The 26,618-nt window shown below is 33.2% G+C and overlaps 1 protein-coding gene across 3 annotated transcripts in view; it reads right to left on the bottom strand.

Annotated features, from left to right (window-relative positions):
• Myb (proto-oncogene like protein Myb) overlaps positions 1-26,618 on the bottom strand; it is a 209,577-nt gene that overhangs the window by 9,817 nt on the left and 173,142 nt on the right. For 2 of the 3 annotated variants that reach the window (XM_085943337.1, XM_085943338.1), the window contains 4 exons: positions 17,344-17,493; positions 7,241-7,473; positions 5,923-6,394; positions 89-357 (listed from right to left, as the gene is read on the bottom strand). In XM_085943337.1, coding sequence (XP_085799463.1) covers positions 89-357; positions 5,923-6,394; positions 7,241-7,473; positions 17,344-17,493 — 1,124 coding nt within the window. The remainder of the gene's footprint in view (positions 1-88; positions 358-5,922; positions 6,395-7,240; positions 7,474-17,343; positions 17,494-26,618) is intronic. The other variant, XM_085943339.1, reaches the window with a different exon arrangement.

The following is a 26,618-nucleotide window of genomic DNA, read 5'->3' as shown; positions in this document are numbered from 1 at the left end:
TTGTGCCCGGCCTGACTATAGAGCTTGTTGTGAGGCTCATATGCTCCGTTCAAAACAAAAATATAGGGATAAATCATCAATCACAAACCTGTCTATCAAACTTTCCGCTATTGACGGCGCGTCGTCATGAACCGACCGGTTATTCTGAGAGGTATTGTGTTGGTCGTGTTGAGCGCCCCCCATCTCCAGCACCTGCTTCTTGAGCACCTCCCTGAGGTGGAGGAACTGCGCTGACTTGGCCTGGGGTTTGGCAACGGGAGGGGGCGCCGTCGGGTAAAGCACCACTTCACTGCTGGACGCGTTACTATGGCAACTATTCGACGGGTCGTTATTGCACAACTCCATGGACCAGTCCATCTTGAATATGTCAAAACTTGATTAAAAACGGAGCCAAGGATCATGATCATGCAAATTTAGTCTATTTTATATGCACACTTTCATCTCTTACAGTGAATATTTAACAAGCTTAAAATGGGCCTTTGGTCTCAAAAGCATTCTGTATAAAATGACAAAGATAGATCTCTTCTCCAGGTATTCAGTAATCATATTAATTATATATCGTTGGATGAATAAAATTGTACAAAACTAATCAGAAAAGTATTTTTTTTTTTAAATAAATAACAACATGTGCTAATTTTGATGGTTAGGAATTCCTTTATATTTTCAATGTCCATTAACTGACATAACTGATGATTATCGATTTTTGTTTTAATATTTTAATATACTGCTATTGCCATTTGACCTCTTCATCTGCAAACCAGCCAACTGCACTTTTGACCAAAAATGAGATTTTGATGACATTTTGTTATAAAGCATGTTTTCTATGCTCACACAAAATTTCAAACTCCTAAACCTATACATAAATGTGTTATTCTTCACACAAAACAGCCAACTGCAAGTGCCAAATTTCCAATATCGTAAATGGAACAACTCCGCTCTTTGCATAAATTTCTTTATGTATAAAAGGAAAGCTAAAATATTGCAGCTTATTTGTAAAAAAAAAAAAATCCAAGTTCCAAATTACTAAGTTCTTTTTCATTCCTGAACAATTTGCCCAAAATGAAGTTAGCCAATTTGCAAATTAAGCAGTCGCATTGTTCTTTCACTGAATAGTAGTAAGTAACCAAAATGAATCATATCTATTTTCTTATATTATCATCATGGATGGACCGTAAAATGATTGAAAACATGGCAAAGTATTGGTAATTTGACTGGTATAGTAATGTGACAAATCAATCATTACGAAAAAATGACAGAATGATGTGTTCAAACATTCTCAGCGTTTATGACTTCATAACTTTATTTACTACATCCATGGTTGTCACATAATTATCACATACTAGAATTTAAATGTAAGAATGAATAAATATTACAAGTAGATTTGTGGCTGAAAAAGCCTACATACTCCATATTTCACAGCGAGAAAGTCAATGGAATTTCACTGTTGGTGAAACGACACCTTATACAACTCTACCGGTGATCAGAACCAGAAAGGTAAAGGACTGCTTTGTTAGGGCTAAGCCACAAACTGATCCACTACAGTTTGCGCCAATTTGGTTTGGCTAGGCAATTAGGTGTCTAACCTGTGTACTGTAACCGTAACAATAAATTGCTAATATTGAGTTCTTTATCAATGATGAATGCAAACAAAATATAAAGATACAATGGCAAAAAAAAAACAAAAAACAACAACAAATTTAGAACACACATACACAATAATATAAAAACCATAATAATATAGAGGAAAACTTTACAGAGAAAATTTATTGGCACATTACAACCAAAGTTGTCACCAACACAATGTGTCTGGTTTTAATACGTTTTGTAAGTCACATAATATAATATAGGTATTATGTGAAATTACATTTTGAATGCATACATACTTTTTGTTAGATTTTGACTATGTGTGGACTTATCAGTTTTTGGAAATAGACTCTCAATAGATTAAATTGTATGTATATTTCAAATTTTCCCATACAATCCGCCTATATTATCAAATAGCATTGAACAATGAACTTTACGCATAGTGCCACACAGTATGTTTAGTTAATTTTTTTAATAATATAGTATAAATAAATGATAAAGAAATTCATTAGAACTGGTCAATTATTTACATACCTACGGCTGCCAAAGGACAATGTAAGAGAAAAAGTGTAGGTCATTGATAAAAGCTGATAAACTAATTAAATGAATAATAATATTTGCACACAAAAAAAATAAAAAAATATCAAAAATGTAATTTTTTTTAATACAAACAGCTGATTATTTAATTTTGCTTTGGTTGTTTTAAATGGTTTTTCTTAATAGTCAAGTTGAATGATTTTTATGCAAGTACCTAAAAAAATATGTCATGTTGTCAACACATGTAGTTCACATTATATATAATATGACTACCTACTTCCTGTATACACCATAAGATAAACATTACAATATACTATTAACTATACAGATACAAAAACTCTACACTGTTTTCAATGTGATGACTCATTCTTGATAAAAAGCAGATGTTTGATTTGAAAAATAACATCTTACCAACTTACTTATTTAACAATGTTTTAAGTTTCCTTATTTGACCTACATAAATTATCAGCTAAGATTATAATTTCGAGAGTTCTATTATAGGGAAACAACACTGTCTGAAGCACACATGAAAGAAAGGACAGGTCACATAAAAAAATAATGATTTATATAATGAAGTGTCATTGGTAAGTAAGTTATCCAATTGATAATTAAAAATAATTACAAGATAAAAAGAACTTTTTATTTACGTTTTTAAATTTTCTGTTGAATCATATAAACTTGACTTGACTAGCTTAAACGATCAAAAAAATTTGTACTTGATAGAAATAATACTGAAATATCATTTTGACATGTCATATTGATTTCCATAGTAACGCACGTATATATTAATAATTTAGTTGCTAGGACCCCAGACCCCTAACAACCAATAATGGTGTCGAAATAACTTTTCATACAAAACAGAATTAACTGAAAATGAATTCAATTCTACTTAAAGATGGCTAAAAGTATTAAAAAAATGCATTGGCATCGTGTTTTGATATATTCTAAAAATTTCAAATGTCTAGCTAGTCGGGAAGTTAGTTAAAAAACGATTGCAAGATTTGTACCGGACAAAGAACCACCGAACAAATAAGAATATGAGCTAAGAAAAACGTTGTAATAACCCAATATGCATGTAGTTAAAATCCCCTGGAGAGTGCCTCCTGCAATATGAGTAGAAGTGCTTGATGGACACTTAATAATATCAATTTACCATCATTTCCCATTGTAATAACATTTATGTGAACATCATGCAAAGTTTTCCTCTTAAAAATACAACAACAAAAAACATATAGTCAGAACCATTATTTTATGATAGAATACATCTGCAATAATTAATGAAACTGTTTAACTTTTTACAGTTTGACAAGTTAAGACTTCATTATTTGTGTGTTAATTTTATCGCTCTGTTTTGTAATTAATTTTGTATTTTGAAAGTTTACTAAACCATACTGACATAAAGTGACAGAAATGGAAAGCTTTATCTACAGGCAAGGGAATCAAAATGATGAAACTCAACATTGACTTAAGGTAGAACCTTGATTATCCAGACCAATTGGGGATAAAGGTCCAGATAATTGAAAACATAACTACCCACGTAATTAATTTTTATCCTGCATGACGTGAATGATAAGTAGAAAAACATCATTTCTTATGGTACGTTTACATCTGACACTTATACCATTATACTTATTTTATGTGTCTGACATAAAATTACACTTACTGCTTACACCTGCATGGATCTGACATAAAATTCTCATATACTTCTCGTTGAAATAAAGTCTCTACCCTTTATTCAATGCCAACATTTGGAATAAATATATGCAGTGTTTACATATTCTTGTTTGTCGAGGGTTTAAAAACCTACTTTACAAGATTTGCTGATATCCAAGATGACACTTTTAAATGTTTATATAGTCTTGAAAGAGAATTACATAACAAAAACACAAAAATGCAACAAAAATATACATGATTTTTTTTAATAAAAAATAAAAAAAATTTCAATAAAAATTTAAATTGAATGTTTTTTTTAATAAAATGTTATTTTTTAGAAACATAAAATTTAAATGTTCTTTTTTTCAATACCCCCCTTTTACATTTTCCCTCCAATTAGGTTTTTTTTCTTCAGTCCCTTAAAAAACGTAAAATAGGGGTTATACTGTATTTATAAAGCGCCAAAATGTCATTCTATCCATATATCTAGTGTTTATAGCAGTTAGTTTTAAAAAAGTTGATTTTTGAGGGACATTCCGAATAGTGCACTTTTACCGTGAAGTCTAATAATATTAAATAATATCGATCAATTAATTCGTCAATATCTGCCTTTAACCACTTCTTTTTATCACTCATCAGGGATAATAATTTATTGCATACTGTTTCCGAAATAATATCAACTTCACCAGCTGTCAAACTATGAATAATGTATCAGATACTTGACATAAAAGTAGACAGCAGCTCAACTTCGGTGATATATCGCTGCAAGTTCGGACTTGTCGTATACGCAGTGTTTACATTTGCGTATGTAAGTAGTTGGAATAAGTGACAGGTGAGTGTAGACACACACGCAAAATAAGTGGCTGATACAAATATAATTACTGTTTACACTACGTGAATATGGTGTCATACATAAATATGACGATATTAGTGTCAAATGTAAACGTACCATTAGGGCAGCTATTTGTAAAGTTGGTTTTCTGTGGTAGGTAAATCAGGAATGTTTTTAAATTTTATTTTGTTGAGAATTTACAAATATTTTACCATAAAACATCGTAAAACATGAATTCTAATTTATCACAGAAAAACAAACGTACAAACAGTTGCCCTGAGAATTGATATTTTTCGATTCGTTCACGCCATACACGGATATACGTTTTATTACATATTATAATCATGTGAAACTGATGATAAAATTCCGATAATCGAAGATTTGGATAATTGAGGTCTGGATAATCAAGTTTCTACTGTATTTTAAAGAATAAAAAAATAACATTGTATTCATTCATATAATAAAGGTGAAAAAAATTGGGCTTGACAAATTACACACTCCCGGAAACCGTCGATCGCAGCTTCAAACCCGAGGCAGGGCACAAAAAAATCCATGTTGTTTGATCCAAGGAGAGGACACAATGGATTGGACAAATGTCTAACAACCACTCCTCGTAAAAGTATCTTAACAAAATGCTTACGGGCCCTTTTAATTAATTTTGTAATTAACGTGTTAATTTGCATTTGAAAAGCAATTAGCAAAAACACAATTTTGTGCGGCCCGTAAGCATTGGGTTAATTTTTCAACCGCGCGGAAGCCCATAACAAAACAAGCTTTTATTATGTAACAAATTGATACTGTGTTTTTCACTTTCAAAAAACATGCTTTTGTGTTTGTCTGAGAACGATTGAACATTTAAAATTCATTGTAAAAAGTACTATTTTTAACCAGAATGTTATTTGTCAAGCCCTTATGATAAACAAAATAAAAAATATAGCAGCACCATTGAGAAGCAAGCACATTTGGGATTTATTTCTGTTTTAAAACAGCCAATCCATGAGACAGACATATGTAATAGAAAATGGGATGAATCATGATTGTTCAATGAACTGCTAATTTTTCAAGTCAGCTTATAAAGTTATTAATAACTACATAATATTATTGTGTATTACTGTGATAAGAGAAGAGATTATGTATCTATATGCAATATTTGTTTTCTAGATGTGATAAAAATATCTGATGGCTTCATTGAAGCAGATAAGGTGCAAATTGAGAAGTCTATTTTTAATTTTAATTTTTGTGTCCATCTTTTGTTGCTTCTCAAAAGTGTTGCTGCATAATAAAAAAAACAAAAACAAAACAAAAGCAACACTAACATCATTGTACATGATTTTGGTATTGGCATCAGCGCCCATTCCGACGTTAGCCTGATAGGGCGGCGTGCAACTGTACTGCGAGGTGTTATCCGTCAGCCTATCGTTGAGCACTTCAAACACCCTGAAGTCGGGATGGAAAGCCGTGTTTCCCGCGGGAAGGTTAGCGTTAATAACGGTGGCATCGTTAGAACAGGACGTGTGATTGCTATTGTAGGGTGATTCTAGGTAGGATGATTGGTTAGGGTCTATCATGTGCTGGCTGGTGACATTTAAATCCGTGCAATCATGACTGTTATTCACGTTTGAGGATGAGGTGTTCTTGGCGCCGTACGCAGATGAGGCTGGAAGGGCAGGTTGCGGTTTGTTGGGCCGCAGCGAACTGCCTTTTCGTCGGTTGACAGTGAAAGTGTCTTCCTTCTCGTACTTCCGCCGCATCGTCGAATTCCAGTGGTTCTTAATGGCATTGTCAGTTCTGAAAACGAAATAAAATCTATTAGAAATTTCATTGTCACCTATCATTTTTAGCTCCAAACCTCCTGGTCTCAACAAAATACTTGTTTGGATGCGATATCCTTTGAGAAAATCACATAAATATATTGTGACCTCACAGAGTTGAACTCGGGGCCCCCGGAAAGTTCAGCGTCTACCTCACTGGACTACGCGGGACGTATATATCCAAGCTAAGCATTCAAAGACTTCATTGTTTGAAAATATCACAGTAAACCTTTTTTACTCTATTACCAAAATGTTTATTGGAAATATTTTTCAAATTCTCATGGAACCCTGACATGGCTCACGGATCCTAACACCGGTTGGGAATTATGGCTCTAAACACTAGCCACTAATTACCCAAATAATAGTTAATTACTGTTGAGTGATCAGTTGCATTATATGCAACTCAGCCTATTTATTCATTTGGAGCATTAAAATATATAATTTGACTTATTTGACAAAATCAATAAGAGTGAATTCAAATTGAACTTTGGCCATACAATATTCCCAATTTCTGTCTTAATTTTCTGTCTCTTAGCAATACATGATCTGTCTACTCACGTGGAACGTCACTAATTTTAACATTGTTGAATGATGTTGAAAACATGAAATCGTAAGTCATTAAAAAAAATCATAAATTTATGAGGAATAAGTATCTACATCTTTTTTAAATTTTGGTATAATTTGATAATTATATAACATGTTTGGGGGGCCCCTTTAAATTTTCTGACGAATCGGTGGCAGCATTTGTGTCGAAGAAAAGCGTCGCTGTACAGAAAAGCTAATATTAATAAAATTGTTAAGAGTGTTTATAATATTCTATTACCGTCCAGGAAGCAACTTGGCAATCTTGGCCCACTGATTGCCGAGTCGGCGATGAGCCTCGTAGATGAGCCTGTCTTCTTGGTCTGTCCACGCGCTCTTCTTGATGCCGGGATTGAGGTGGTTGTGCCACCTCTCCCGGCACTGCTTCCCAATGCGTCCCTTCAGATGCCGTGCTATGAGCGTCCATTTCTTCGGCCCGTATTTGTTTACTAGCTCCACCACTTTCTCGTCCTCCTGGAATAGAAAGTAACAATTTACAAATTGAATGCTTATGAAGGAATCAAGTGATATCATCAAAAGTAGTTATGAATGTAATCAAATTCAAATAACATAATTAAGAAACAAAATTAGCACACAAAAATATTGATTAATATTATTTTGTGAGTGTTTTATTTTAAGCTTACAATTAACAATGCAGGGGAAGGTAGAGGGCAGCAGAAGCGAGAAAAAGATTCTCTTGGCTACGCGACTTCCGTAAATGGCTCAATGTCCAAGGCGTTAGGAATCTGATACATGTGGGGTCAGGATAGGGACGGGTATTGCAAGTTGGTCTTTAACCTTTGATAAAAGACGGCACCAAAAGAAGAAGAAATTCAAATTTATTTATTTTACATAGGGTGACCATGACAAGTTACAAATTGAAAATGTTCACAGGATGACTTAAAAATCAACGAAAGAAAACACTAGGTATATTATGAAGAAAAAATATATTTACTTGTATACAATATAGGTATTATATTCTTTTTAACACTACAACAAGCCACGAGGCACAGTGGTGCAGTACTAGAAGCGAAACAATCACATTAACACCCAGGCTTTGAGAAAATCACATAAATATATTGTGACCTCACCGGGATCGAACCCAGAGCCTTCAGAAGAAAGGTCAGCGCATTACGCACTGGACTATGAGAGCCGAAAATATGACGTGTTAACAATATTTATTAAATACCTACAATACAGGGTTATAAAAAGAGTAAAAATAACAAGGAAGTACACCGAGTGAACTAAGAAACCCTATTTTTAAAACTTAGAAAACCACCTAAACCACTTGTCCACCTAAACTCACTCGCGTAAGTGGAATATATCAATATCCAAAACGATTTGATTGAACACAGTTATTCATCCCAATTAGCAATACCAATGACAGGTTAGATCTTCACCTTGGGACAACAAATAATGGATGCTTGAACCCTTAAATTTTCATCACATGTTCTCTCTAGAAACACACAAATTGCGTTTCATAACTAGGCAGGTATTTTATTTAATAAGTCATTAAGTAAGATTATTATTTAAGTCAGTTAATAAAATAATAAACATAATTTTATTGATAAATTATCCCCATTACCAAAATCTTGCCAATACAAAAAATCTATTTTCGATAGATCTATTTTTAATCACAAACATACGTGAAGTGAGTTGGAACTGAAAAAAGCGGCAAAACAGTCCGTTACATTTCAAGGCCACAAACGTCAAATAAAAATCTGACATGTCCGAAAAAAAATCTCACCTAGGTATGCTCTCGGTGCCGTGATCGGAATAAAAACTTGAATGAGTAGACGGAGGAAAAAACATAAGATAAAATAATATGTTCCGTGAAAACTCTCAGAATATTACTTAAATTTAGAATATATTTTGACAAAATATTGTTTCATGTGATGTGTGTTCGAAAAATCACACATCAGCTGTATAAATAAAGAATAATATTATAAAAAGTAGGCATTACATACAATAGGTAAGAAGTTGTTTTATAAAGCTGCCACGAAGGCTTTCTCGGTGGCATTAAAATAATATTATTTATAGGTACCTTCTTAAAGTTTTTTTTATATCGAACATCGACCATGTTCGGCATTCTTCCGATTCAGGACAATTTATAGCCACTCTACCTGTCGATGTATGTTATCATAATAATAGTTGTATCATACGAGATGCGATCTCTTGACAGCTACTAAAGTGGAACAATTTAAACTTTGAACACGCGCATATGTGATTATTGTTATGGTTGTTATTCCCGACAGTACTAACATCGAGCCTATTGCATTGCTTTTTTTTCGCTCGGTGGCGCCCCGGCTACCTATGTCTTGTTAAAAGCCAAAACTATCGAACTTGGCGCTAATGTGATATTGGACCACTACTTTTAATACAGAATCCATCACTATCAGTGTCTCAAATAGAGAGAATTTTCGTCTCCAGAAATCGTAAAGAATGTATTCAATTCCCGAGTCCCAGATTCTGTAAGTACCTAATCGAATATGGATTAAGAAGAAAAAATTCTGCTTTCATTCCGGACGGTAAACGAATTTGAGAAGAAAACCGCCCGAATGGGAAAATCCTCATGATATCTACTTACTAAGTACCTCAAATAAATATTTCTCGAGAAAGTTCAATAAATCAATCTCGATTTCTCGAGAATCAAACATTCTTCATTTCGAGAATTCTCGAACCAGTGAATAGAAAAAAAGTAGAGAAATTAAAACAAACACAAATGAAGGGTATCGTTCATAATACGCATGTACCTACATTGAAATGATAATAATATTATGTACCTATTGGTAACCTACATTATTCGCTATTGTCCAGTTGAACGGGTGTATATGTTGTATGCCGAAATATATGCCGTGTCCATACTGGCAACAAGTTGCTGGCAACCTCGTTAAATTTTACGATTAGTATGATAATTATCGTAAAATTTAACGAGGTTGCCGGCGACTTGTTGCCAGTGTGGACCCGGCATAAGACAAGTAACCTACCTATCGACTAGGTACATAGATAGGTAGGTATCATACGCATCGGTACCTACTTATTTACATGCTATTATTATTCCACATACCTAGGAATGTCAGTCACTAATTTATTATCGACACGTTTCCATTGAATGTTTTTTTACTGCCCGCCAGGAGAGCGGCCGAAAAATGGCTATTATAATATTTTATAATAAAAAAGTGCGAGTGTGTTACGTCACCTCAGCTGATTGGAAATATTTAAATTTATTCGGTTGGCACATGTGCAGAAAAAATTCAAAATTCAAATCCTAGGATCGCGATTCGACCGATTCGACGTGAGCTTAGAGCGGAATGCAGAAACATTTGTCATAACTAAAATTTCCTTAGCAGAAAACACTATGCAGAAACACTGTCCTTAGTTAAGATCATTTTTATTGAAAATAATACCATATTTAAAAATTCTCGTTAGGTAAATTAGGTAAATTATTTTATAATCGTTAAACGATGACAAAAATATGACAACTGCATTTTATAAATGCAATAACTATAAATACATATTAATATTTAATTATAATACTCTTATGTTTCCGTTATAAGTCATTATACGTGATTCCACAGGCACCACAAGATTTTTTTTAACATGGTAACACTAGCATCAAGTGTCATTCTTCATCTGGTATTTTGTATTTCTGCGGGCTGGCGTTTAAAAATAAAATAATATTCTGCAAGTACATGCCAAACGAATTAACACTATCAATATCCATATTGAGATACATTGTCAAATGAATTTGAGTGTATGGACTGTGTTATAGACATGTGAATTTATTTTGACAGCAGCTGTAAGTGGTAAATGGTAATACAGAAGGGGGCGTGTTCATAACAAAAGTAGTCTATGGTTAAGGATTCCTTAACTCTATACTCAGGATTGTCTATAGTTAAGTCATGCTTTTCGGCGACTTATCCTTAGGAACGAAATCTTAGATTGTGCATTCCGCTCTTAGCTGCGATCCTTCTGTCAATTTAACCACGAGTAATGAAAACTGATTTCATTACAATATTATGATATTATTATGTATTATGTATTATCATTATTCATTACAGACCTACAAACTTATATGAAGAATGGGATGGGGGAACCACTACCCAAATCGAAAACTACCCAATCAAGACGTAGCATAGTGGTATGTACCTACGGGTCTAGGACGTTTTGGCGCCGGGACAACTGGACGGCACGCAATTCGAAAATAAATAGACGTTAGGTACTTATACGTACTTTAAAAAAAATAGTTAATATTATTATTAATATTTAAATTATTATATTACGATTTAATAGTTCGTGGAAATTTAAATATGCACACGTAAATAATGATTTCATCGTGCATATTTTAAGTTCCAACGAAAAAAGAGTTTATTTTTATAGAAAACCTAGGCATGGTAATTCTCAATCCGCAATAAAAAAAAAACATTATGTTAAGAGAAAAAAGAAATAAAACTACCACGTAGTAGATAGAAACTGATTAAAATTCATCGTCTACGTTCTGTTTACGTGTCTACGACAGTGCGGCGTCCAATTGTCCTGGCGTCCAGTTGTCCCATTCCCTGTACCTACTGTATAAACGAGAAAAACGAGGATTGTATAGTGAAAAGTTATAACACACATTGACAGGAGTACCTAATTTCAAACGAAAGATGTTGAAAAAAAACTTTATTTTATAGAGATGAAATTAATTATGACATGTATGAAATTGAAGCAAAAAAGGACACCTGGTATATAATGACATTCCACTATAATTTATGATACGCTCAATTGGTTAATTAGATACATTATGTACTATATTTGTAAATATTCCCAAAATAAATCATGAAAGATTAGATAGTGTAGAGGTAAATTCTAGTTAAATTTTACATTTCATGCATCTCAAATACTGCCGCACCTACCTACCACAGCAGATAATATTTGAATATACAATTTAGATACTCACTACCAGTGGCGAAGGGTGGAGGTGCGCTGTTGAGATCCGACATAAACAGTGCACACTGCACACTAAACATTGTCAGTCATAATTTTATTCGTCTTCATTGAACTAAGAACACAAATTGCAGATGGTGCTGGATGTTTTCAAATTCAATTATTGATCCGACAAAAATAGTTCATACTTATTTGTTTTCGTTGAAAAAGAAATACATTTAACAGATGATGATATATGAAAACAAGCCATAATAGATATTAGACAAAAAATATTCATCTATCTACTTAACGTTTTTTTATGTATTTTTTCGTAAACATTTTTTGGAGGAAATTTATTTATTTCGTCCAATCTAGGATCTCAAGATCGAAACATACTATTCTAGCAATCCCCAGTTCAAATACACATATAAAACAAAAAGTGACATCAAATAAACAATTATAGTAAAGGAAAAGATGCAATACTGTCATATACCTACCTCTACCTACACTCGAAGAGTTGACACTGAATAAACTAGAAATACCAGGTCACGTATTGATTAAATTAAAATATCTAAATATTTTGTGTCCATTCGTGCATCATCGGTCGAGAATTTTTTCCGAGAAGAATACATTTATTTATTCAATGTCCCTCGTACGTCCAGGGTGCAAAGAAATTTGGAATATCTACTTGAACATTCAAATATTTGCATGAGCTGGCGATACGTAGCAGACAGCCTTGGCAAATCGAATAAAGGTATTGATATGGTTAGTTGGCAATGTCATAATATCAATAAATGGATCAATCATAGGCATTTAAACTCAGGACACATATTTTTCGGTTGTGCATATTCTTATCACGTTAATCGAAGTCTTAAAATCCCTTTTCTTATATACGGTTTCTTGTACGTTTACGTTGGGTGGGACATATTCCATCCCACATCTGAACTAAACCAAATAATATATAAATACCGTTTAGATTCCATGGTATTAAGGTCATTATACCATATTATTTATACCGTTAATTACAGAGAACAGGTTCATTATAACAACTAATAAGGTCATGGATGTCGATCCACTGGTACACCTTCTCCAAAAGCTACCAGTTAAAACCCTTGCCAAACTCGGGATTATCATCAGTCACGGTCATAGTTAAATCTCAATTCATCTACCATTCTACGACATCGGTGATCTTCTAAATATTTCTTCTACTTTAGACTAGGTATTCGAGATTTCAACTGTAGGACCTCTCTTTCATAATTAAATCATCAATTGGACAGTGTTATGCATTGCCATACAAAATGTGTACTTATCAGAATTGTTGCTGACATATTTTCTGGACCGTAGATTTAGATTAACAAACATCTCTTCGATATCGAAAATTCCATGAATTCCAAGATGAAATCTATCAGTTTTCGCTAAAAGGGGAAAAAAACGTAAGCATTTTAGTGCAAGAGATGAAATTTTTCTTCAATTTTTCATATGTATATGGACCTAGGCGTTGCTTTGCCCTTTTTCCAGCTTTGCAGATTTTCTTGAATATTTCTTCTTTACGTAATACGGTAATTCTAATACATTATAAAAGATTTCCGCAACTAATATTAATGGGGAAACGTAGATACTGAGCTGTAGATAAGTGGTTTGAAATGACACAAAAATAGCTGAAGTTATACAATAATTGTAGTGCTGATGAAGGCACGATGATAAACCTCCCTGTCTGCTCTACTTAACCGAACTGTAAACTATGTAATATCGTAAACGCATGGTATTAAGTTATTAAATCTACTGATTTTCGTGGCTTAGTATCGGTATGCACAGAAGAGATATGAAAAGTGATAACAAGTATGCAATAACTTGCGCCTGTTGATTATTCATGCGTAGTAAATTCCGAATAGTGTGACTGACGAACATTTTTTTTAGGTTGACGGGGGAGATACCTCAAAATAAATTGATTGTTTGCCTCAGGCTAGTCGAGTCCTCCAAAATAAACGTTGCACAACTTACGAATTTGAATAATCCATTACTATTTGCTGGATAGAGGATGCCATAAAAAAACAAGATGGATCGGAATTTAGGTTTCAATATGCACGATGGTCGATGAGTGTTGATGCAAAAAAAAGATCAAATAGCTCCGCAAGCAAAAAACATAATATCTAGTTATCAGTATCACATAATACCTACATTAAATATCTCTAACTAATGCGTTCTACAATAACATAAATTAATGAGGTGCTGAGGATTAAACGAGTATACGTAACATGCAATTAAAATGGGTTAATTGCCGTTTTCATATCACTACATACTATTTATACGTGAAAAGGATTCAAACAAGTAACCGTTTTGTGATCTATATTAAATTATATAGGATATTTTTATGTCCTGCATGCACGCATTAATCTTGAATAGTCCCAGGGTGAGGAAGAGATATCATGCTACCTCATTATGTGAGTTTTATACTTAATACTTTAGACGCTGAAGACGCACCTGGCGCGTAATGACCAGGCGGCCGATCGATGTAATTAACGTGCATTTTAAATGAGGTAATTAAAAAATCATTATCTAGTCAGCACCGAATGAGTTAAGCTTAGACAAGTCGTTAATTTTTGTAGTCTTTATAATGCTATTACAACCGAAATAGCTATCGACTGTCTACTGACTAGTCTGTAAAATTTAATATAATTTATATTATCACCCAATATTGGAGTATATCCGTTATTACATTATTATGATAATAACAACCTTATATAATTTTAATGTACCTATTTGTTTGACTTGTCAATCAAACACTTAAAGCATTAATAAGTAAACATAAGAAATATCAATATTGTTCGTGGAATAGTAAAAAAAGTGAGCATTTTTGAGAACAAGGCTTCATTTTCAGAATGTAGAATCTACAGTCACAGTCGCATAATAATTAACTTTGAAGTTGATTTACACAACTTCTCACTGGTCGACCTGTATTAATTCAATCCTCAGCCAATCGAATGATAAAAATCGAAACGAATAAATATTTAAACAATAGAATACTCAATTTTAAATTAAGAATATTAACGAGGTATTTCGATTTAAAAAAAGCAGGCATTTAAAAAAGAAATCCTCGTATTTCTAAAAATAATACAATAAAAAAAATATGATAATGTGCACATTAGTCGACATGGTTACCAAAAAAAAAATATTTATTATACTTACAGACTTACAAACTTATCTAAAGAATAGATGGGGGAGCCAATGTCGAAAACTACCCAATCAAGTCTCGCAACTGGACAGAATCTGACATTCGAATGACGTTTTCAAAATGGCGTCAATATGGTAATTCGTAGTTCCATTTTTGACCGTTCTTTAGATAAGTTTGTATGACTGTACCATCGTGCTCTAAAATTGGTCGATTTGAAATGGCGAACATAGTTTTACCAAAGTAGATACTTACTACTGGCAAAAAACGTTAATTTTGAAATTTTATAATATTATGTAAACCAGTGGCGTGCGGTCCATGGATGCTGTAGATACGAAGCATTCCCAAAAATAACAAATTGTAAATAATATTATGTATGTTATTTACTTATAAACCCTATGTAGATATTATTTGAAGCAAATAGTAGTTATGCATGTATAATGTAATATAATTATTTTAAAATATTGTAAATAATTGATGTAATTAAAATCTGATGAAAAGCCCATGTTTCAATAAATTATTCTACAATGAGAATTAAAATGAGAATAAAATCAGGTTGATTGACCCCGTGTGACAAGATATTTTGTAAAATACTTCATATTTAAGTATATTACCACGTTTTTCTTAGCTCGTATTCTTGTTTGTCCAGTGGTTGTTTATCCAGTACAAATCTTGCAATCGATGTTTAACTAACTTCCCGACTAGCTAAACATTTGAAACTTTTAGAATATATCAGAACACGATGCCGATGCATTCTTTTAACACTTTTAGCCATCTTTAAGTAGAATTGAATTCATTTTCAGTTAATTCGGTTTTGTATAAAAGTTGTTTCGGAAGAAATCCGTAATCCAATCCACTATTATTGGTTGCTAAGGAGGTGGTCCTAGCAACTAAATTATTAATATATATGTGCGTTACTATGGAAATCGAAATGACATTTCAGTATTCTATATTTTTGTTTTGTTTGTTTGTTGCAAAATAGCAAAAAAAATATTTGTTGACAATTGCCTTATGTGTCCTAAATTATTAATACATAGAATTGTCAAGTTTATATGATTCAACAGAAAATTTTAAAACGTGGTATATAAAAAGTTCTTTTTATCTTGTAATTATTTTTATGTTTTATTATCTTTTCGATATAAGAAACAAAATGGTGGTATTCTACCTCTTGTAGGCTTGATGTATCCATCATAATATACAAGGAGCTGTACCGAGTCGGGTCTGATCCAATTGCGTACCCAGTGATCGAATCGACTTTATTACTTTTAGGAGCGGATTCTTCTCAAAATGTAATTTATAATGAACCGGTTTGGAACAAAAAAAAATGCTACCGATACACAGGTATGGGCTTCCTTATTGTCTTTGGGAAACTTTCCACTTCCAAAAATAACCTTTGTATTGTAAAAACATGTTTATATCCGTTGAAGATTGTCGCATTGCATTGAATTGTCCACTGATAAAATGGGCTTCCGAGTCAATTATATAGGTATAATAACAATAAGTATTAAATTTATAGCCAATTTATATTAATTAGTATGCCCATGTAGAAAAATCCAATAAACGAAATGTTTATAAATGACAAGATCAAAATGCATTCCGACACCTTCTTAAGAATCTTATTAAGTGCTTATATAAAATTTGGCAAGAAGCAAGAAATGAGCATAAACTGACTGCACATTACGCATATTGTGTTCTAAATTTGAAATAGTTACATTCGTCATGCGAATGACAACAAATTATATGTAATTTGTTTTGTAAACCAGTTTGGGAAAACGTTACGATATAATATTACATTTTTTGTTAATTATTAGGAACTGTCTTTATGTTGTGCTGGCATATATACTTATTAATTAGTAACATGTTTCATGTAAAATGATAAAAAAGATGACCTAAATCCTCCTATAAAAGTTTTCTAAAACCTTCCAATAAAACTTGTTCGTGATTTACAAAATGTTTCCCATTGTTTTAAGGAATCGCCACAAAATATAATATTCACGTGTAATTTAATTAATAACCATTTTACCAGTTCTTTTCCATGAGCATTCTCATTGTTATAGTTGTGTTATGTATTTAATATGTAATGTATAGTTGTGTATATAATATATTTCCTTCTGAGATACTCGCAGCAAAACTGAATTAAGTTTGCGCCCTGTTACAAGTAGTATAGTGAAGTTGTATCAAAGGGGTGACCCATGCTAGGAATATTATGATTTTCATAAGTTATTATGGGATTCCCCGCAGAAGGAAAACTAAGATGACCTAGGTACCTCTTTCGTCCATGGCCCCTTGACGAGGTCAGGGTTGACAACCTTTGTCCATCTCTGCTGGCATTGTACATCAGAGCGATCATTGAAATATCCAGCGATGGCGTCCCACTGCTCACCGTGTTCATCCACCAGTTGCTTCAAATGGTTATCCTGGGGAGAGAAAAAAATAGTTATTGCGATGGCTATTCATTAATAATTAATGGCTACATAATATTTACAAACTAATTCTGGTCAAATACACGATGACAACATACGACATTATGTTCTTATTACTTGTTCACATGTTGCAGGGGAACACCAGCGCCTTCATTCCATGTGGGCACCCCAGCTCGAATGCAAAGTATCACGCTGAGATTAGCAACGAAAACGAGAAGACTGTTAATATTAATTTCTCAAATTGTGGTAAAATCGTTCAATATACCAAACATGTGTAAAATACTTTTCTGTGTAGAGTTTAACGATCTTTATTTCATCCAAGAATAAATTCACTGTGAATAAAACAGTTAATGAAATATTACCCAAAAACTCTTTTTGGTCGGCATTTTACCAAGATGGCGTCGTTTGCCCAAGTATGCCTTCGTGGCACCGGGCAGATTGTTTAGAAGTTTAGATAGATTCATTCAGATAGATTTTAGTTTGCTTCAATGTATCTGGCGCAGAAATCATTTAAAAGTGGAAACATGGCGAACTTATTTTTTTTGTAATTTTGATTTCCAAAGCTCAATATGCTCAAAGCAAAATATTTTATGAATGCCTTCACTTCGTCTTTTTAAATCAGTGAATGCATTAGTAGTCCTTGCATTGATTTATTCACTCATTTTTTTTTTAATTTCAACCAAATAGACAAGTTTAACAACAAAATTATCGTTCCTAAACAAATTTGCCTCAAATTTCAACATTATGATTTGACCCTTTTGTTTCATTTTTTCACGAGATAGCCAGCGCGCTTCACAATATACTATAGAAGTGAGGTATTATAAAATTAGTCTCCATATTATTTTCAGACAGGTTTGCAAACATCCTTTTATAGGACTGTTTTATGTAGTTTATATCTTGCGGCCGTTTTATAAAATAAGCATTTGCAAACTGCAAACCAGTGGCTACAGTAATTGTGTGAAACTTTTCGCGCCTCCCTTCGCAACACTCCGCGCCTCCCAGTTTGGCTGATTTAGATAAACGTAACTGACGAAACAAGCGACAATAAGTTTGTTGTCAAATTTGGCGGTAAAATTAATTTTAATCATGTATCTACAGAGGAACGAATCGAGCCTTTCGATTTCACATAAAAACCCGAAGGGTTACTTATTAGAAAAATAGAACACGTTTTATCAAAGTTTTTACCTGGCCGCCATCATGTACTATTTAGGAGTGGTTAGCATGTCAGGTACACGACGAAAGGGTTGTAAAAGGGATTGAATTAATGGGCATTGCAATCAACCCCGATTCGTTCCATGGCGGGTTTAGTTAAGGTGTAGGCCGTAGGGTCTCAAAAATACAGCGAGCCCTTTATTGCATTTTTAACTTGATACCTTACTAATGAAACATTAATTCACAGCATTAATTTACCTCATGAGATATTATGTTTGACTCAATAACAAGAGAGTCTTATTATGAAAGTGTGGTATTAAAATAATTGATGCCAATGATTATTTTGGAACGTGGTTCTTTTGACAGCAGAGTAAAATTAATATTTTTGATGTTTGCGGAATATAATTGAAAAACAGCAGTTTCTTCATCTGAACAAGTGGTGCACAACGTATTTGGAAGAAAGGACAATTTACCCATGAAAGTGTTGAAAATATTGATTTATTATGCTAGACGAGACATCCATTTTATTATTTTTAATTTAATAGTTACATATTGGTGATGAACTATTTGTTATTTTGGGCCGCGGTTTGTGCATCACTGATCTATATTATAGGTATTGGGTATTGGCAATATCTTAATACTATTTTCTTCCGAATCCGTGAACTGGCCCAACGCGTGAATAATTGCGATTCAATTCCACATTGAAAAACCATTTGACGATAGCATGTGTCGCATTTTTACTCATTATCGCCAAGTAGAGTACATGCTTCATAACTTTGCACTCCGGCTCTAGAATGAAAATGATGTAATGATAATTATGTTCTAAAAATATTTTTTTACATTATATTAAATTATCTATTTATTTTCTTATTACTACATAATTAATACAAGTGAAATCATTTGGTCTAATTTTATTCGAGGTAATCAGGCAAAGAGACGTATCAGTGTAGTAAAAAGTGCAAAAAAGTGCTAAGTTATAAAACTTATACTCTACCTATCATTATATGCCATTTATAATTACTACACGGATTTGGCAACTTGGTTTACCTACTCTTATATTATTAAAAGTCGATGTCACTGTCAGTAAACTGCATTTGTGTGCCATTACATTAGTCAGTTACACATTAGATTCCCGTATTTTTGTTAAGATTTAAATAATTCAATATATATGTAATTCTTTTGTCCGAGGTGCAGGGTTTCATATAAAATCCCGTAAAGCCGATTTAATGCAACGAAACAATGAAATTTGCAGGATGTACCAACATAATGGTCATTATAAACACCACTAGACTATAATCGATATTCTGAAATGCGGTAAACCCGGATAAAACTTATTTATTTGGAAATAATATACAATATAATCTACACCTACAGTCAAATAGTCAACGTACGATTTCTAGTTCCACACATCGGCGCTAATGTCCACACCGATAACAAGTGGCGCGACAACTCGTTAAATTTTACGATAAGCATGATAATTATCGTAATTTTTTTTAAGCAATTATGATAATTATCGTAAAATTTAACGAGTTGTCGCGCGACTTTTTGCCGGTGTGGCCGCACTTTAAGAAGTTGTCTCTTCTTCTATGCAACAAGGAATGATCACTACCAGGGTAACGTGAGGGTTTCTTCCTGGGATACTCCCAGTATTTTCAAAGGCTGTTTATAGTTTATACATTATGCTAAGTATATAAATGACCACAAGGGTGCAGAGACGTTGTGTGTGGTGTTTTTCATAAAGCACCATACAAGCATATTATACGGTTTGCCTTCTACAAAATCTAATTCACCTTCAAATGTCCTAGATATAGACTATAGTGACATCATAAGCGTCTGAAGATGGTTTTTAATATTTTATTTTTAATTTAATGAATTGTCACGTTTTGGTTTGGTTCGATGCGGTTTTATACTGACCGAAGGTGCAATATGAATGACTATTTTGAAATGATAATAGAACATAGAGCAAATCATTCAGAACGCTATAAAGGTTCACTATTGCCATTTAAACTTTAAATATCAAGTCAGGAAGCGTATTGCCAACCCTTTTCATATATTATGTTATATTGTCAGCATGCGAATATTATTTCCGTCAGCAGAACGATGTATTTTGGGTGGTAACTAACTACATTATGTACCTATTGTTTATTATTATATGAGGAGACTCTTTGGTGGTTTTATTATAATTTTAAACCATGGGTTGGTTGGTCAGTTCTTCAAGCTACAACACAATATTCGTAAATATACCAACGATTATTCAACTCTCTAGCTGCTGAGATGTTTTACATATCTCCAATGAGAAATGCTACCTACGATTTATAATCACTCTACCGTTTTACTGATGTATCTATAGTCTAAGGTTTTACTGGTTATGCGACATCGGAATATTATTTGAAGACATAGCGTGCGGGAGACTAATAACAACACTAGTAATAAAAAATCCAACCGATCTCAACCGAAAGTTTGATGACACAAGATTTAAAGCCCACTCCGCGCGCATAATTGATTATGATTATTATTGATTATACACATCGTTTTAGAAGTTTTATAACAAGATAGGTACCACTTGAATTGTCCCAAATATAAACAAATTTATTATTTCAATAAATCATTTAACCCATAGATAAAAGGAGTAAATAAGTAAATGCAAAAACAAACAAAATAAAAACATGTTTGATAATGTCTCAGTTAATTTACCATTTCGAGCATTGTTGCGTCAACAATGATCGTTGTTAGCATTTCTCGCGGTTATTATGAACCATGAATCATGATACATCGTGTTTAGCATCCTATTCATTGTTTACTATAATTATATTACTTATTTTGATTATTCCTTATTTCATAATATAAATTTATCTGCAGAGATATGAGCATTTTTATAACAACAGTAAAAGAGTCATTTAAATACTAGGTAATCACTTAATATGGAGTTAAAAATTAAATTAGATGATAAGATAACAATTCTCTTTAAAATATGAAATAATAGTATTAATAAAATTATAACAAATAGGTACATAGCAAAAAGGTAATGGCAATGTATTTTAGGAGGTCAAAAAAAAAGATTTGTGCATTCGAAGTGGATTAGTTCAGCAAGTAAAATATCAATCCAATTATCAACAGATTGAAGTTGTTTTAATTACAGAGCGGTACGAATAAATCGAATTATATTAGTTCTTCAGCTGTTTGTATGCCGACAATAAACGATAAACAAAAAGTCATTTTCAATGTGCAAAAAAATAAACAATCAAAGCTGTCGAGGGTACAAAAAATAATACGGGGAGTATTCGGCCTTCACGAAATAATTATTGATATATTACTAGATATCACATATTGACAAGAAGTAAATATCATTATCTAATACCAGAGCCGCAGTTACGACATAGTGGGCAACCTAAGCAAATGGCTAGGGGGTTGAATGAGTTTGAGCGCCACGCTCGTGCCGATATGATAATATCTTTATCAACGTGTACGCGCTTATGACACATTGTTATCCTTACTTGGTGTTATCGTTATGACGCGCGCATAGGGTGTTGCTGATAACAGAGGTTTTGAATTTCCGTTTGAATGAAATTAATAAGGATATTTTGCAGTTTTCGGACATATTATTCATCGCAGACCAGACAATATGGAGGCTGATAATTTTGGGTTGCCTACAAGGAAGACGAAACAGAGGAAAAACGTCGGTACAACACTTAAGCTGCCAAGTGAAGAAGTTTAGCATGCGCATCCATTAATGTCGTCTGTGGTTGTGTTTTTATGTATGTATTCCCATTCTGTACCCGGACTGGCTTCTATAATTACTACGGCAGGATAGATAATCGGGGGTCGAACGCATCGTTCGGTCGTTCATGTAGGCGTAGACGCTTACTTGAAGCAGCCTTCATTATGCCCCGAGTGAAGCAGAGGACTGCGAGGGGCGGAGAGTGCTGGTCGCTCAGATGATGGCCACGATACTCAGCCAAGAAGGAATGACCGAAAGGAGTAAGAAAACATTATGACAATATCATTCCGACGGCATCGATTTCAAGGAACTAATTTGTAGAATTTGAGATATTATGTAATCATTTAGTCCTGGCGTTTCCGTGGTTATTTCAGCGGGCGAGCGGGGGGGGAGGGGGGGGGGGGTGTGTGGGAAAAGTACTCTAATTAATAATTGTATCTCACTTTTATTAGCTACCAGGCATATTTGCTCGCTACACCCGCATTATAATGTCCCACCATTTAAATAATGTTACGTGTCGATAGATGGATGATCTGTCAGAGGTGACGAATTTTATCCATAACGTAAAATTAACAGACTTATTTGTCATTATATTTTTGGTCTATAAGCTATATAACATGCCAAAGATCGCTGAACGCGTGGTTGTTTCCGAAAATTTCGAAAGACATTTTGTGGAGAATATTTCTAATTCCTGTAGAAATTTAGAATTGCCTTGGCAGAGTGTAACTTTATTAAAATAAACATTATTATCAATATCAATGCGGTCCAATACGTCAACGACTGGGTCTACACGGGGCGCCAAAAATCTCACTACGACTCTGTCTAACATACATGATTTTTAGTATGTGATAATTCTCTATATTGGCGGTTAAGCCCAATACAAATATGTTGATAGTGAAGTTACTACAAATCTAACATATTGGTTTATGCGGTTTGGTTAAAGTCATTTCGGTTTATTCCATAATGTGTAGATATTATGTAACATTGTAATACTCATGATATTCCAGTGGTTTTCAAGAGAATTTTACCTACGGCCGCATTTAGGAAAATTAAACGTAACGGTAACAACTGGAAAGGATGGAATAAGCGCCCTCGGGATTAAGGATGTCTTCAATTAAGAGCTATTAGAAAATAGGTTCTTTTTCGTAAAATGATTCTTCCATATTATGTGAAGAAAAATTCTCTTTTATAGAGCTTTTGATATGGTAATATTCTTGTCAATACGCTCATTTATATTTTATAGCAAGAACAGCACGTGTTTTGTTTATATTAAGGCTATACCTCAGTTGAGGCACGGTCTAAAAAGATCGTGGCTAGGCGATGCGCAAATGACGCATTCCAAACGAAATATAATTTGTCATATAAATCCAACATGCGTCCATTTAATGTTCTGTTTATTGTTCTATTAGTAACAATAATAATATATTCATTTCTTTTTAAAGTAAATGGGTAACGTTTTTAGTCATCTTTACACGATTTAAGAATTAATACCCCCGTCGCCATCACGAAACAAATTGACGTGTTCCCAGATCGACGTTCTCTCTCCGAATGCCAGCGAGTCCAAAATTTCGTCGCGCCTATAGTTGAAAATTATTTGACGTTTCACTGATGTATCGTCTTAAGGATATCTGCAATTAAGAGCTATTAGAAAATAGGTTCTTCTTCGTAAAATGATACTTCCATACTGTGTGAAGAAAAATTCTCTTTTATAGAGCTTTTGATATGGTAATACTCTTGTCAATACGTTCATTTATATTTTATAGCAAGAACAGGACGTGTTTTATTAATATAAATATTCGAAACCATTATAAGCAAAACATGAAAAACGTTATGTCGCACCTCGCAACTAAGCCGCCACAAGTCCAAATTTCCGTGTTTTGAGTTAATTACTACGTTTCATTGTCTGTCGTTCATTGCATATGTACCGAAAATTTTATATTTCTAAGTCATCAAATTCAAGTCAAAACTTCATTCAATATCTAAACATATTTCAAAAACACAGTACAAAAATGCGAAGGGTAAAAACTTCAAAGATGATTTTCTCTGTTTGACGTTTTTTGGATTGTGGCAGTTTAGTTGCGAGGGTGCGATGTCACCGCCGCCCTTGCAATCCACTGGCGTAGACTATAATAAATAATAATAATAATAATATACAATTAAGAGAATACAAAGAGGTGTATGTTTTTGTTGGATTCTTAAATTTAATGTATAATAATATAATAAAACACTACTAGTGAATATTTTTTGTAAAATTTTCTTCGATAAAAAAATAATTACTTAGAACATTTCACAATGAAATCTGGACGTCAGAAGACGACAATATACATAACATTATAATATTGGGTATCATATCTCGCAATATCAAATTGTAAAAATAGTCCAATGTTTATTGTACTTTGTCTTTTACTATACGAATACGAATTCCGATTGCAGTACTTTTTCATTTAGATAATAATAAGGATAACAAAACTATTTTGGACAAATAAAATAATATCAAGCTCAATATTGTACTTCATACCTACGTAACAATTATTGTGAAGACTACTTCAAATTTAACTAATTATTGATAAGTCGTTTAATAAATAGAAATGCTTAGAAGATTACACGTAAAGAAGTCTAAATATACTGTTATATTAGATAATATTATAATATACTGCGTGAGAGATAAGTAATTATTAGGAATATCTTTAATTGAAATTGAGTTATAAAAAAATGCACGATTCATCAGTTAGTAATATAAATAATATAATAAATACTCCAAGATAACCACTGACCACCCACCTTACCCACCCATCTGAGATACAAATATTTATTTAATATATAATATTAATAATAACATACATTCGGTAATACCTTTAAACAAAATGGCAACGCATACATTTTATTAAAACTGACTCAATTTGATTGAAATATAAACGTTTCTTAGCATTCAATATTTATTATTTTTTTAGTCGTATTCATTTTTAAATGAAGACAATACTGCCCTGCTAAGTAAAAAGACAGCGTTTCTGGTTTTAGTGAAATGTGAACCAAAGTTTTAAGCTACATTTTCTCTTATATTATTATTATTGATTTGTTTTGACATAATGTGACAAATGACAGTGTCTATTAAGAGATTATGTCAAAAAATCCAATAATTTTGCATAATAAGTATAAGAGAAAATGTAGTTTAAATTTAAGGTTCTCATTTCATTAAAACCATTTTTTTTTTGTGTGGGATGTAGTTTTTCTTCAGAAAAATCTGTAATAGGAATTAAAATATACCTACTTATAAGACAAACGGTACAAAATAAAACAAAGTATGTAGTACTTACTCCACATATATAATCAGAACCGGTTTCGTCCGCTTCAATGGGACATTTTTAAATGATACAAAATATATCTACACGTATCTAGATTGTGGAATAGCTACTACATACTGTGATGTATTTTAATTAATATATTGACTTTCCGCCAGTTGACAAGCAAGTGGACGTAAGAAAGATTTCTACAGAGCATCGGTAAAGCCCAAATACATTGCCAGTGCGTTCGAATGGGAGAGAATCTTCTAGCTAGGCATACGGGGCAGGTCTCAACATGCTCAGCGGTTTGGATTTCTCCGCAATCTAATCACATCGGGTATATCACAGCTTATGCGGTTCAAGTCTGCGATGTATTCGCCGGTGTCATTGGGTACTTTGAGGCCAATCAACAACTCTTCTTGGCTTCTCGCCGTTCCTTGTTACACATATCCCCCAAACCCGAGTAATATAATTTGCAATCGTATGGGTCATTTAGCAACCCTTATGATAACAGCAGATAATCATCAAGTTGATTCAAGGGTGGTCATTCGACAATGTTCACTTGAGTGGACGAAACCGGGCCTGATCTTTATTATACATTCCGCTGACCTACGTATTTTGCGTTGTTAGATATAGTACAATAACAAATTTGATCGTGTATTTTTGGCCTACTACCAGGGCTCGAAATGGACCGCAGCGCCGTTCCGGTTCATAAGATCCCCAAAATTATCGCTCCGTCTCACGGAAAAAATAATTTGACTCTCAGCCCATATAAAAAAAAATCTAACACACTTATTTTATAAAATACACATAAAATTAGATACCTACCTAATAGGTAGAGCAAGTCGATAATATCTATTTCTTGTAAAAACAATAAACAAAAATCTGGTAATACAACTTTCTCGAAGTGGCGCATCTGTACGAATTCTGAGCTCTGCGAACAATTTAAGCCTAATATAGTCAAAGTC

This window comes from Rhyacophila brunnea, unplaced genomic scaffold (genome assembly GCF_057557595.1).
Source record: "Rhyacophila brunnea isolate RB1 unplaced genomic scaffold, BYU_Rbru_1.0 scaffold_15, whole genome shotgun sequence".
NCBI classification, from domain to species: domain Eukaryota; kingdom Metazoa; phylum Arthropoda; class Insecta; order Trichoptera; family Rhyacophilidae; genus Rhyacophila; species Rhyacophila brunnea.
This window is presented reverse-complemented; position numbering and strand designations above follow the sequence as displayed.